Source organism: Nannospalax galili, unplaced genomic scaffold (genome assembly GCF_000622305.1).
Source record: "Nannospalax galili isolate Female #2095 unplaced genomic scaffold, S.galili_v1.0 scaffold397, whole genome shotgun sequence".
NCBI lineage: Eukaryota > Metazoa > Chordata > Mammalia > Rodentia > Spalacidae > Nannospalax > Nannospalax galili.
Genome location: NW_008341879.1, coordinates 3,963,136 through 3,977,876, shown reverse-complemented (window position 1 = coordinate 3,977,876; position 14,741 = coordinate 3,963,136). Strand labels below are relative to the sequence as shown.

The following is a 14,741-nucleotide window of genomic DNA, read 5'->3' as shown; positions in this document are numbered from 1 at the left end:
GAAGCAAACAGAAAACCCACAGAATGGGAGAAAATCTTCACCAGCGACACATCTGACAGAGGTTTAATACCCAGAATATATAATGAACTCAAAAAACAGAGAATCAAGAAAGGAAGTAACCCAATTAAAAGATGGGCTAAGGAGCTGAACAGAGAGTTCTCAAAAGAAGAAAGATGGCTAAGAAGCATCTTAAAAGGTGTTCAGTATCACTAGTAATTAGAGAAACACAAATTAAAACCACTTTAAGATTTCATCTTACCCCAGTCAGACTGGGTAAGATGAAGAGACCTAATGATACCAAATTTTGGAGAGGATGTGGGGAAAGGGAAACACTCATCCACTGCTGGTGGGACTGCAAACTTGTACAACCCCTATGGAGAGCAGTGTGGAGAACTCTTAAAAAACCACAAATGAACTACCATTTGACCCAGTTATACCACTCCTTGGCATATACCCAAATAACTCATCCTATTGCAGAGACACATGTGCATCCATGTTTGTGGCTGCTCTTTTCACAATAGCTAAGAGATGGAAGCAACCTAAGCGTCACCCCACTGATGAGTGGATAATGAAAATGTGGTTCATTTATACGATGGAGTTTTACTCAGCAGTAAAGAAAGATGATATGATGAAATTTGCAGGTAAATGGATGGAACTACAAACTGTTATACTAAGTGAAGTAACACAGACTCAGAAATAAAATGACATATGTTCTTCCTCATATGTGGATCCTAGCACCAAATCTTATAAGTGAGTATGTATCTAGACATAACTACAGGAATCAGGATAATGAAAAGGAACAGGGAGGTAAGGGAAAAGAAATAATCTGCACAAGAAGAACAGTAGGAAACAGGCATTAATAAGGGAGATATGGATAAAAATGGGGTTATTTTAAAGGGAGGGGAAGGTTATACAAGGAACGTAGGGGATAAAGGGAAAGAAGGAGCTCAAGAGAGGCAGGACCATAGAATAAGGGTATTATTAAGGGAGAAATGGGAAAAATTCGGGCACCTGAAATTGGGAAACCACGGTGGAAGGGTTAGACAGTGGGAGAGATAAATAATGGCTATCTAGTTTTAAGAAAAAACCCCAGAGGGAACCATATTAGTCCAACAGCCTACTGACAAATTATTCATACAACTAGACCAAGGAATATATGTCTAGGCAAGATTTATCTGAGAATGTTTGAGCTTTGCCTGAGCTTTATCTACATAGTACATGGTAATTAAAAGTACCAGACTGGTGGAACTAACCTTCTTGGATGTTTAACAGCCATACTTTGAGGCCTATACTAATTTGGTCAGAGGGACATAAAGGAAAGTTTTTGCTCCTTGCCCTCCTAGGTTGACTTAAGTTCCAGGGGTCTATGAGCATCTTTCAAAATGCTCTGTAACTGTGGTGTAACCTGTCCTCTTGATCAATGAGGCTATGGAGATCCCACCAGATGGACCTGAAACAGTGTCTAGTCTACAAAGATGAAGGTCAACACTGAGGAAACATTTCCTCCATGCTTCCAAGCAAAGCCAGCCATGGTCAAGCAGGCCTTTTGAATATCTTCACATAGATGGAACTGGTAGAGGAAAGGAGCCAGGGGCTCCTCTCAAGCCCATGTGACCCCTGAGGAACAGATACTCAAATGACCAAAATAAATTGGTTTATCTGGGCCAACAGCTTGGTCTTAAGCACCCAAAAGGAAATTATAACCAAAGATTAAAATGATCAATATAGTTCTTTAAGAGTCCATGTGTATCACTAAATGCTACATAACAAGAAACAATGCCAGACAGGAGATACTTTCCTTTGAGTTGTTGGCCAGTGTTGCCCAAGAGACTCCCAGACATAAACCCAGCATAGAACTGGGAAAATGAACAGCAGACCCCAATCTTATCTAAAGGAATATTGACAACTGATTACTGCTAGATGAGGAACAGCTGATCTTCCTAAAACAAGGAATTCTAGATAGGCTGACTAGATTCAGCGGATGGACAAGCACTGGGGAACAGCTGGGGGCACTGACAATGCAATGGACAGTAACAGGGATGACAGAGCATATGGGCTCCCGTGTGTGTGTGGGGGGGGCTATGGGAGGGTGCCATTTGGGAAATGGGTATATAGATTAATAAGATTGTTTGGGATGTTCTGTATGATATACACACAAAAAAATCAACATAAAAATGAGTTATGTTTCAGGAAGAAGCATAAAAATTTACTTCATGTTAATTAGTTGAGGTGATAAATATTACCATTGGAATCCACCTGATGACTTTATATCCATACTCAGATGCCAAGGATCTGAGTATAACTGACTGTGACTAGTAATAATCAGATACATAGAGATTAGAGATGTTTGTGCAAACATCTAAGTGTTAGTAGTATTAAAAATGAGTCTTTGTAAAAGAAAAAGAAAATGAGTCTTTCTGTAGGAAACAGTATATTTTAAATTGAAATGGATATCTTTTTTAAAGGTTAAAACCTCATTCAATTTTATGTCTTATAGGGTTTATACTGAGTTCAATATTATATAACTGTATTAATTCAACTGTGAACCTAAAATTTTATAGCCAGTTTTGAAAGAGAGGCATCTTTGCTCTGGAAATTGTTATTGAATATGTTAATGCTGTAATGAAATGCTTCTTCTAATCGTGTGATTATTAAATAAATAATAAAAAATAAAAGTACAAATTTTCAATCATACGGGCTCCGTCCTGTTGACCCTGTCCAATCCTCAGCTTTCCCGAAGACCTCATCTCTGAGCATCATAGTTTCTACCTTTTTAATGCCTCGAAGTGGGGATCAAATTTCAGTGTGAATTTTGGAGGTGGCACTATACATCCAAACCATCACAGTACTGTGTCATTAGTATCAGGTCAGACATTCTAGGTTATCAAAGGCTGGCTATTAAGTCCAAGATTTTAAAATATAATTACATCCATAAAGGGAAAAAAAGCAAGGATTTTCAGAGTGTGAGCAATCAACACTCGGCATTTATACACTCAGTTCTCCTTTTCCTGGTCACATATCAGCATTACACTTCCTAATGCTTGGCATGTGTTTGTTCTGTACAATGTGACATGTCACAGTGAAGCATGTGACTCAGGGTCTGGCTTTAGGAGTTAAGCTGTGTCTCCTCATCCTGTCCTGGACTGTGGCTGGCAGCTCTGTTCCAAAGAGGTGAGGCTATATGCCTGGCTGAGGTCCAGTTAAGCATGCAAGAACATTTAGTGTGGACAGGAAGGCAGTCTGCATAGTTGTAAACAGTGATAAAACAGCGATTGTTATTATAATGTTACATAGCTGTTCTGGTTGATAGAAATTAATGAGTCTGTTCAGCTGTGAGATTATCGGGTGATTTTTCTTTTCCTCTTTCTAGTTTAAATTTTCTAATTTTTCACCTAATGGTTTTACCTGCACTTCACTTTTCTAGAATATATATTAGTTTTATAAGGAAACAAAATCAATTTAGAATAAACTGATGCTGCAATCCTATGTTTTTTTATTTTTTGGTCTTTTTTTTGAGACAGGGTCTCCTTATAGCCCCAGCTGTCCTGGAACTCACTATGTAGATCAGGCTGGCCTCGAACTCACAGAGATCCACCTGCCTCTGCCTCCCAAGTGCTGGGATTAAAGGTGTGTGCCACCATGCCCGGCTGCAACCCTATTTTATGAGTTAATTATGATTATAATTTGGAGTGGTCAACCGGGCTGGTGGCACATGCCTTTAATCCCAGCATTTTCGAGGCAGAGGCAGGCAGATCTCTGTGAGTTGAAGGCCAGCCTGGTCTACAAATCAAGTTCCAGGCCAGCTGGGGCTACAGGGAGACCCTGTCTCAAGAAGAAAATATATATATAATAATTGGAGTGGTCATGTTCATATTGATAAATGTATAAAATTTTCAGAATTAATGCAGTTGTCTCAAAGCTTGACTGTGATTTGGTACATACTCTTTAGTTCCTCAGACTCTAAAAAGTGAATACTATCATTGGATCAAAGTCAACCATTTGGAGATATATCTGTTCTAACCCCTAAGACACGAACCTCTATGAAGGTGGTGCCCCCCTCTTAGGATCCTGGGAGAGACTTGAGTGATAAGTTGCCCTTTACCTGCAGTAGGCTTCGTGGTCATCCAAGAGTGGCCAGCGATGGTGGGTGCTGATGGAGGAGGCTGGTGTATTCATCACTTTCTCACCATTGTTGTTCTGGGACAGAACACATGCCACAGGAAGTGTTCATTTTACTTACATTTTCAGAGAGCACAGTCGGTCACGGTGTGAAGACTTGGAGGCTGAAGTCCCTTGGCTAGCAGAGGCCGAGCAGGGCAGATCAGGAAGCAGAGACCAAACCAGAGCTAGTGCTGGTCTGTAACCTTCAAAGGTCCACTCCTAGTACCCTGCTCACAGTTGCACAACCTCCCAAAATACTTTCACAGTCTGGGAACCAAGACCTCAAAACATGAGACTATGGGTTGAGGGCATTCAAGAGTTAAACTGTAACAGATGGATTTTGTAGTTTTAATACTTTCTCTTTGAGAAACACACACACGCGTGCGCACACACACACACACGTGTACACATGCATGCATGCGTGCACGCACGCAGACATGCACAACTGATACATAACCAGGTTCATTAAGAATAACCATACTTGGAACATGGCGCAGGAGAGATTGCTCGGTGGTTAAGAGCACTTACTCTGCTCTTCCAGAGGACCAGGGTTCAGTTCCCAGTACCCATATCAGGAGGCTTACAACTCCTGTAACTGCCTACAACTCCAGTTCCAAGGGATTTAACACCTATGTTCTCAGTAGGGCACCTGAACACACACATGGTGCACATAAAACACATGGAGGTACACATAATACACACACACGTGTGTGTACATATGTGTGTGTGTGTGTCTTTAGAAAAAGAAGGATCTTTGAGATGATTCCATGGGTAAAAACACCTGGCCAAGCCTAACAACCTAAGTTCAATGCCCAGAACCCACATAGAACTCCCGCAAGTCGTCCTCTGACCTTCACACATGCAGCGTTCATACATACACAAAATAAATTGTAGTTATTTGTGTATTTCATACAGAACACCTCAAACAATCTTAATCATCTTATTACCCATGTCCCCACCAGCACCCTTCTATATGCTCCTGACTGGAGCCCGTTTACTCTGTCATCTGTGTTAAGGCCCACTGTGTCAAGTCAATGTTCCCAGATGTTCCCCAGTGCAAGTCCATCCACTGAAGTCTAGTCAGCGTATCTAGAGATCCTTGTTTTAGGAAGATCAGCTCTTTCTCATCTAGCAGCAATCAGTTGCCAACATTCCTTCAGATAAGATTGGGGTTTGCTGTTCATTTTCCCAGTTCTATGCTGGTTTTTTGTCTGCCTGAGTTTGCATGGGACTGTGTATGCTGACACCATTGCCATAGAATCATATGAGAGGTTCCCAAGAGCTTATAGGTCTCTGTATCCATATGCTCCTCCTCCCTGGCTCCTACAATCTTTCTGTCCCCTCCTCTGCAATGGTCCCTGAGGCCTGGGTGTGTGAAGTTTAATAAAGGAGTCCTGTCCAAGGACCAGCATTCAGTAGACTCTTGATCTCTACACTTTGTCATTTGTGACCTTTTGTGTTCCTGGCCCTCTGCTGCATGAGAGAGCTTCACTAATGAGAACGCTGTGATTCATCAGTGTCTTCTTCTTTACCCCTGTTCTATGTTCCATGAGCCTTAGGTGTAGACGTTACATTGTAGATGTGTCACTTAGGCCTGGACAATCAATAGACAATGTCTGTGTGTGACCAGTTGACCAGACACTTGGTAATAGCATCAATAAATTGTCCAACACCAGCTTCAAGACCAAATAACTACATCAATGGCTAGCACAGCATGCAACATTGGTGCAGTAGTGGCACTTTTATCTTGGGAGCAATCAACAGCTATCTAATTGGACTAAAAGCCCACTCAATGGGAGGAAAATCAACTGTGGTACTGTAAACATAGCCAAATACACATAGATCTTAAAGCAAACCCAAGACTGTCACATTCCTAGGCTAATGTGATTTCTTACTAAGTGCAAAATATGTATCCTTATATTTACAGACAAATATCCCAGTCACCACTCATCGAAGAAGCTCATTTTGTACCAGTCAGAGGCTTTTACCAAGATGTTTCATCTTAGCTTCAGATGAGGAACCTGAAGAAAGACAATCCTGTTTCTATTCATACCCAAGCCCAGAATCCCAAGCTCAGGTTTAAGTGTTTTTGTTTGCATGTATTTACAGGCTGACTCCTATGAGGGCACTAAAAGCCCACACCTTCTCTCTGGCAGGTTCAGGAGCTCAGGCCAAACTAGGGAACACTTCCAGTTTCTCTAATGTAATGTTTCCTTTCAACCTCCCCTGGTGCAAAGAGATGACAGTGTTTGATGTTTTTGATGAATGACGTTTTCATAGACTAAAACTAAGTGTCTCTAGGTATTTTTCAAAAGGTTAATATTATCTGTGATTTTCCCTGCTGTCTGTTAAGTATATTTTAGAGTTTCCTTCTACTTTACCAACCTAGAAATATAGAAAGGCTACCAGTAGAAATAAAAAAAAAAAATCCTTTTTTTATGTGTTTCAGTAAAAATGATAGTAAAGCCTGGGTTTTATAAATAAATGCTTTATTTCTCCTCTTTTTCTGTCGCCTCTCAGAACCCACATTTATTTTTGTGAGGTAATGAGTTATATTTCTGAATGAGTTTAATGGAATCAAAAAGAGTGAAGCTTGTATGTACCTCTTATTCCAAAGGAAAGGCTTCAGGGGTGGCTTCTTATTTTTAAGGAACTGATGTGTTGTTAAGTCTTGACCTAAAAGACAACATTGGGCTAGGGATGTAGCTTGCTGGCAGAATGCTTACCTAGAGGAGCAAGGCCCCGTACTCAATCCTTAGCACCTCAGGTAAAAACTTCAAAACCTAAAAATTTTAAAAGAAATCCAAACCTTATTCACATTTCAAATATAAAAAATCATCACTGTTGCATGAACTTTTACTTGGGAGACAAACATTTATTTACCCCAGGTTGGGTACCCAAAACAGACAAAAGAAATAGTTCTACTCAAGTCTAGCTTGTTGAATCAGCAGATTTAACTAGGTTACCTACAAGAATGTGGATGAGGGATTTACTCACAGGAGCATGGGCAGCTGAGAGTGGCAAGACCTCCTTCTTGTAGAATACTGTGTCCCTGTTTCCATGACAGAATGCTAATGAGCCCAATCTTGTTGGGGGGAGGGGTTTTGGGGGTTGCAGATGGGGGCTTTTCATTTGGTAATCACAGTTGCTGAGAGTTCAAGAGGGCAACAGCCATGTCATGTTTGAAAAGCATTCTTCCATAGCAAGGACAAATACCCAAATTAGTATAAAAATGTTTAACTCTGGTTTTCAAAATCAAGATAAATAAAATGAGAATAGGCATACTCTGAAAAGCATGAATCTTTTACTAAAATGTTTAGTTTAGCCTTCAAAATATCTCATCATTTTCTACTTTGTAAAATGTCTAGATAGAGGAAAAGTTAAAGACTTTCAAGTAGCAACTCTTAAGCTTAGTTCCATATGCTTTCCCTGAAACTAGGTTTCCTTGTGGAAGATACCTAGGGATCCTGTAGATTCACAGAATTCTGGAAAAGTTACTAACCCTCTTTCTTTGTTATTATACTGAAGAAGAGCCAGGCAAGGCATTTTGTACCCCACAGGGAACAACTCTCTGCCTGATCCCTTAGCTTACTCTGCATTCTGCTTACCTGGTAACACTTTACAAAGATGCTTGTTGCAATGAACCTGATTGACAGTGGAGCTTGGCCTTTCAAATGGCATTTAGATGTTCCTTCTTTTTAAATTCCATTAGCCAGGACAAACCTAATCTTCTGAAACCACCCATGAGGATTGCAGGACTTGATTTTTTGGGACTGGACTTCACAGCCAAGGTCTCTCCGTTGTCCTGTGGTTCTTTAAATAATACTCAGAACAGATTCCCAGCTTGTAAATCACAAGTTCTTGATTGAATCTGAATTCCAATCTTGGAGCCATTTTTTAAAATGCTTTTATGGCCTGATATTTACAAACAGTGCTGATCTGCAGCAAAGGCTGTTCACACAGCCCAGTTAGTATGGTCAACCAGCCTGTCAACCAACGTTATCTTTTCCCTGGGATCTACTGTTTGCTTCCAGGCTGGAGTGGGCATATAGTGCTGGAAAAGTGACTAACAGTGCACCCCATTAGACTTGGGTCAGTTCAGTGGGCCTCAGTTTCTAAAATCCCTTGGGATGTATAACTTGCTCATTCACCCAGAAAGTTCAAGTTCTGGGCTACTGTCAAGATAATACAGTCTCAAGGAGAGAAGAAGAGAGCCAGGCTGAGAGTAGAGAAAGATCTATCCTCAAAGCCTTCAGCAACCGAAGCTTTGCTTAGCCAGTAGCATGAAAAATTCTGACCCATCATGATCCAGGTTACACATGCTCCGATGTCACATAGATGCTTCTGTCATTGCTGTTTGGAAAGACTGGCCTGACACCTATGCACAATATTAAGGCTGTGGAGTCAAAAGAGGAGGAGGAAGGGAAGAACGCAGGAGAAGGTAGCAGGCAGGGAGCTGAGGGTGTTTGCATCCTTTCTCTACCCCGAAGCTGGAGCTTCTGCCAGAGAGAACCAGGCTATCTTCTGGGTTACTGTGCTGATCCTTGCCCGGCAACCTGGAGTGTCGGTAACTGATGTGCTCTCCCCTCTCTTTCCTTCACAGGACAGCTTTCCTGCCCGATTTGGAGGAGTCCATTTCGTCAACCAGCCCTGGTACATTCATGCCCTGTATACGCTCATCAAGCCATTCCTTAAAGATAAGACCAGGAAACGGGTAATGAAAACAAATGTGTTTTGTAACTTCCAAAGGTGGGGGTTGGGGGGCGGTACATGGACAGTTACAGTGCTCTCCTGTGTGTGCGTTCCTCTACACACACACACGCACACACACACACACACACACACACACACACACACACACACGCACACACAGGCACGCACGCAGGCGCACACACTAGCTTTCACTATGGTTTTGCAACCCCTGGGCATCTGAGCCTCAGCGGTTTTCAAAGGATGTGTATTGAATCAATAATTCAGTAGAAAAGCTTATTTTCAGAACAGTGACCAAAAGAAACTTTGAAGGCATGCTAATAACAGCCGTCCATTTTATTGCCACTGCTTATGGGACATAAGTGCTTGAAGCCACTTCCTACTCCTCTTTGGTGTTTTTGTAGGATTTGTTTGCTGGTTGGTTTGGGGAAAGAACAGGGTCTTTCTTTGTAGCCCAGGCTAACCTCAAATATTCTTAATCCTCCTGCCTCAGTCTGGAGTGTGGGGATGACAGGAATTTACCCAGTTACTACTTCCTGTTTGTGAAGTGTGCCATTGGTAGCATTTAGTCCTTTAGATGTGTTAGTACTGTGAAATGATTATATTTTTTCTCTCATGGCTCCTGGGTGATAACGGCCAGCTGCATCACCCATAAGAGCGGGAAAGCATTATTTATTGGATATAATAATCTTATAAAGAAAGCTTGAGATCTTAATGACATCGGTCAACATTTGGGAAGCCAGCCTCTTTCATGAGAGCAGGGCTGGAATGGCATTCTGATCAGCCAAATAGCAAGAAAGCATAACCACTCTGAAATTCAGTTTCCTCATTGATTAAGTGGGGAATCTGACTCTTACATCACACATTTGTTGGGGCGATTTAATGAGACCGTGCATGAAAGCATGTAGCATAATGCCATGCATGTACCAGACACTGGATGACCTGTTCTTTTTACCTTTTCCTTCTTTTTCCCTAGCTTCACTAAGACATATTTCACAAGTAAACGTGTGTGTTTAAGATACACAATACAAAGATTTACTATACGAATACATTGCAGCATGATCATCATGATCCATCTAAGACATCCATTACCTGTTATTTCATGTAGTTAGGACCTTTTCCTTTCTTTTCTTTTCTTGTGATAAAATCACCTAAGATGAAGCCTGTTAGACAATGTCAAGGATGCAATGAAGTTTCAGTGAGAAAGTCACTAGGTGGTACACTAGATCTCAGAATTCATCCATACTGCAGAGCTGAGCCTTCACACACCTTCACCGTCGTCTTCCTCCTCCCTGAGCTGCTGGCAACCACCATTTCACTCTCTGCACCTGAGCCCAACTGTGTTTAGATTCCACATAAAAGTGAAAGCTCAGGTCCTATCTATTTTGATTTTTAGTTAGCTTACAAAGTAACAGATTTCCTTATGTTTTTTTATAGCACTTTTGTTTGGTTGTTTCTAATACTAGTGATTGAACCTAGCGCTTCAGACATGCTAGACAAATCCCCCCCACTGAGCTCACACTAGCTTCCAACTTTTTGGAGCAGGGTGTCTCTTTGTTTCTAATACTAGTGATTGAACCTAGCGCTTCAGACATGCTAGACAAATACCCCCCCACTGAGCTCACACTAGCTTCCAACTTTTTGGAGCAGGGTGTCTCCTGAGTCACTGAGTACTACCATGCCCAACTTCCCAGTTTCTGTCACGTTTCCTATCGTCTTCTTACCTATTAGCAGGCACTTGGGGTTTCCATATCATGGCTATTGTGAGTAATGCTACAGTGTGCCCTTTTAGACCTTCTGATTTTAGTCACTTTCTAGGTCAAGAACACCACTCCCCAAGAGAACATGGCCAGGGTCATTTTTTTTTTTAACAACCTTGCATGTACCCCTAGATCCAGGAGACATGACACTGGGGGAGAGCGCTGAGTATTCATAGGACTGATGATATGAAGGTATACACAGACACAGACAGATAGCTATATATACTGACACACACACAGACACACAGATGCACAGGCACACAACCTCCCCCCCCCGCCAAGGATCCTAATTCCTAGACCTTGAATGTTTCTAGTCTTTAGGGAATATTACAGTAGACTATGATAAGAAAGATAATCCCCAGTCTCCAAACAAGTACAAAACTTAGAGCTAGACCTCACCAATACCAGGAAGAGGCAGAGACCTTCTGAGACATTTTGTAGTCTACTTAGAGCTCAGGGCAATGCTAAGAACCGAGGTGCCCTACACTGTTTGCAATTACCTTTAAGCCTCTCAGTGCCCCTGTCTTCTACCCATGATGGGGACAGTGGTGATTCCTCTCACAGTGGATGCTGACTGCTGACCCAGAGCAGGAGGTTTCTGGAGCTCTAGACCCAGGACAGTGTGACTGGTGCAGGGTCCAGCCTGCTATCTGTATGCTCCTCTTCTCTACAAGATCAGTAGCAATCCTGGAAAGGAGCCATCCTCAGCAGCACTCCTTGTACTTTAAGAACTGGATGTTTGGGTGTGTGGTTACAAGTGTTTACTGTAAACAACAGGGAGAGGACTTTAGTTTGCTCCAAATACTACAGCATCCTCTATGGAGTTCTGTAAAAGTCAGAATAATTGAATTTCTTCACAACAAATAACTCTTTGTTTAACTTTCCAATCACATTTAACTTCAGTGCCAGAAAATGTTCATTGTTTTCTGAAGTGCTGTAATGTTCTGAAGAGCTTAGCACTTAACTTCCTTTCCGTTTTATCTTTGTGCGATACCTTTTTTATAAGACAGGCTAAACTGAGCTCAATATAACAAAATAAGATGTTTGTTACTGAGGTCCCCTTTGAAGGTGTTTTTAAGATCACATTTAAATTTTATCATGGTCATATGTGGTACATATGTCCAAGAACATAATTGAAAGTCTTATTTTGAGTGCAGCTTAGTTGTATGTAATTAATTTGTGGAACTTATGTAGTACCTGTAATCCTTTCATACCTGCAATGTGATAAAGTATAGGAATCAACAACATCGTGGATGAACTTTAAATCAACTATTCAGGTCAACTTTTAAACTGTAGTCAAAGACAGTTATGTACTTATGTCATTTTTTGTAGCTTTAAATAAAACAATTGAAATTTGAAGCTTTTTTTCTTCTCCCTTATTTGACCATTTGGGTCATTTACTACTATAGGCTCAGAACATGTAAACTTGTTCTTTGGATATTAGTGCTTTATTCAGACAAAAACATCTCACAATACATTCACAGGCCACAGTAGGAACTGATGCAACTAGTATACACAGACACCATCTTTGGAGCCACAGGCTCTGTTAACAGAGTAAGATATCATCCATTTCTCCAGGTATTTTCTCCCCAAGACCCAAATGAACACACTGGAAAAGAACTAGAAGTCAGCAGATGCTGAGGAGCTCATGGCAGGGAGGCATGGAGAAACAGAATGGGCAGGGGTCCCTGGACTGATTCAGGGGGAAAAGCAGAGTGGGTAAAAGTCCTGGCACTGATTCAGGGAGAAGCTGTAACTTGGTCAGAGCTGAGAGGATGGGCAGAACTGGAGAGGTTCTGCGGTCCAGAGTGCTCGACTAGGAGCAGCACATAGTCTGGGGAGCCCCACAAGGCATGAGCAGGTTTGATGAGGTTGGTATTACTGCCTCAGCCTTGGTAGGAATAGTTAGGAGACGACTGTATGTGCAAATTTGAGTAGTGGCCAAAAATGCCCAATCTGTTCTTAAACTTCATTTCTTAGCAACTATTAATTCAGCCCACTTTCCGAGCAATAAATTAGCATTTTATGATGACTAAGCCACAGGCACAAAATGAGTGCCTCTTTAAACACCATGATCACCAGTAGCGTATCCAATTTGTCATTGCTAAATTATGTATTAGATTAAACACTTGGTCATGTTTCAATTTTTTTATGGTTAATTTTTTTTTCTTTCCAGATTTTCCTACATGGAAACAATTTAAACAGCCTTCACCAGCTAATACACCCTGAGTTCTTGCCCTCTGAATTTGGAGGAACCCTTCCTCCTTATGACATGGGAACATGGGCACGGACATTACTCGGTCCTGACTACAGCGATGAAAATGACTACACTCACACCTCCTATAATGCCATGCATGTGAAACACACATGCTCCAACCTAGAGAGGGAGTGCTCCCCCAAGCCAATGAAAAGGTAAGGCCTGCCAGAGGGCCCTGGGGGGTTTTGAAAGAGACCTATTATGGATTATGTAACTGAAGACTTAACGGACACAGCATTGAATAAAATACAATCTATTCTCAGATGATTTCACTAGAATTTATTACAAATGGAGTTTGGCTGACCCAGAAATATAGTTGCCTTTACACTAGTTTAAGGGAAGGACTTGTTCATGTCCTGATTGTAGGCAGCCCCAGCCTCTCAGGAGTTTGTCAAGACTCATAGAATAGAAGGCCTTTGAGATACACTGATGGCTAAGAAGCCTAGTCGAGAACATTCCTATCATTCATCCATTTGGAACCAAATGAGCATATCTCTTACTTGAATGTAGCACCATTAGGCACCACTGGCTTCAATTCAAATATGACCTATAGCAAGAACAGAGACACTTGACTCTCCAATAGAAAGTCTATCAAGTAAGACCTTTTTGAACATGCTTATAAAGTAGCTGGTGTTTGAGCTGGTCTCTGAAGGAATAAGATCAGCAACTCTGGTGTTAAAAGGGAAACTGGCATTCAAAGCAGGGGGATAGACAGAGGAATGGAGGCCTTCCAAGCACAGGTGGTTTGGTGTGACAAGGAGATGTGCAAGTGTGGAGGAGGGGTGTGGACATGGAGTACAGCTCCAGGGTAGTTGAACCCAAGTGACAAAGTGTGCTGTGTGGATGTTCAGGAGGGTTGCTTTTGTTTCTCTCTCTCTTTTTTACTTTCTTTCCCTCCCTCTTCCTTCCTTTCCTCACTGCCCACCCCACCCCCCTCTTTTCTGGCAGTCCTGGGGAGGAAATCAGAACTTTGTTCATGCTAGTCATGCAACCCACCACCTGACTGCAGCCCCAACCCAAGGGAGGCTTTTAAATTTGCTATACAAATAATACAAATATTTATTTATTTTTATTTTTATGTGTATGAGTGTTTTGCCTGCATGTCTGTAAGTGCATCCATGCATGCAATACCCATGGAAGCCAGAAGAAGATGTTGAATCCCCTGGAACTAGAGTTACAGATGGTTGTTAGCTGCCATGTGGGGACTGGGAACTGAACTTGGTTCCTCTGCAAGAGCAGTCGATGCTGTTATTTTTATGGCTAAGTCCACTTTGCTCCCCATTCCCAATACCATCTCCAGCTTCCTTCCATATGTGACCATTGTTATCAGATGAGGTGTGCCCTTCCACTCATTTTTCATAGATGATATGCATCTGCACATGCTCAGTTGTTTTCTAACATCTAATAATGAGGTTTCATTAGCTAGGACTACTCTAATAAAATACCACAGACTGGGTGACCTGAACATCTGGAAATTGTTTTCACTGTTCTGGAAGTGATAAGCCTACAGTCAATATATTGGAATAGTTGGCATCTTCGAAGCCTCTCTTCCTGACATGCAGATGGCTATCTTCTCCTTGTGTCCTTATGTGATCTTCCTTCTCTGTGTCTGTGACCTAATCTCTTCTTGTGAGGACATCAGTCATATTGAATCAGAGCCCACTCTATTGACCTCATTTTACCTTCATGGCCCTAAAGACTCCATCTCTAAATACAGTCACAAACAGAGGCACTCCGGTGAAAACTTCAACCTGTAAGCTTAGCAATGTTGGGAGAGCATAAGCATAATTCAGTGCCCACATGGTTTCAAAGCATCTACCCTTCACAAAGGCACAGCTCCTATTTGTTTTAGA

General features: G+C 41.6%; 1 protein-coding gene across 2 annotated transcripts in view; it reads left to right on the top strand.

The window, feature by feature from the left end:
• Clvs1 (clavesin 1) overlaps positions 1-14,741 on the top strand; it is a 205,216-nt gene that overhangs the window by 170,978 nt on the left and 19,497 nt on the right. For both annotated transcript variants that reach the window (XM_029565634.1, XM_008837590.2), the window contains exons 4-5: positions 8,765-8,875; positions 12,808-13,043. In XM_029565634.1, coding sequence (XP_029421494.1) covers positions 8,765-8,875; positions 12,808-13,043 — 347 coding nt within the window. The remainder of the gene's footprint in view (positions 1-8,764; positions 8,876-12,807; positions 13,044-14,741) is intronic.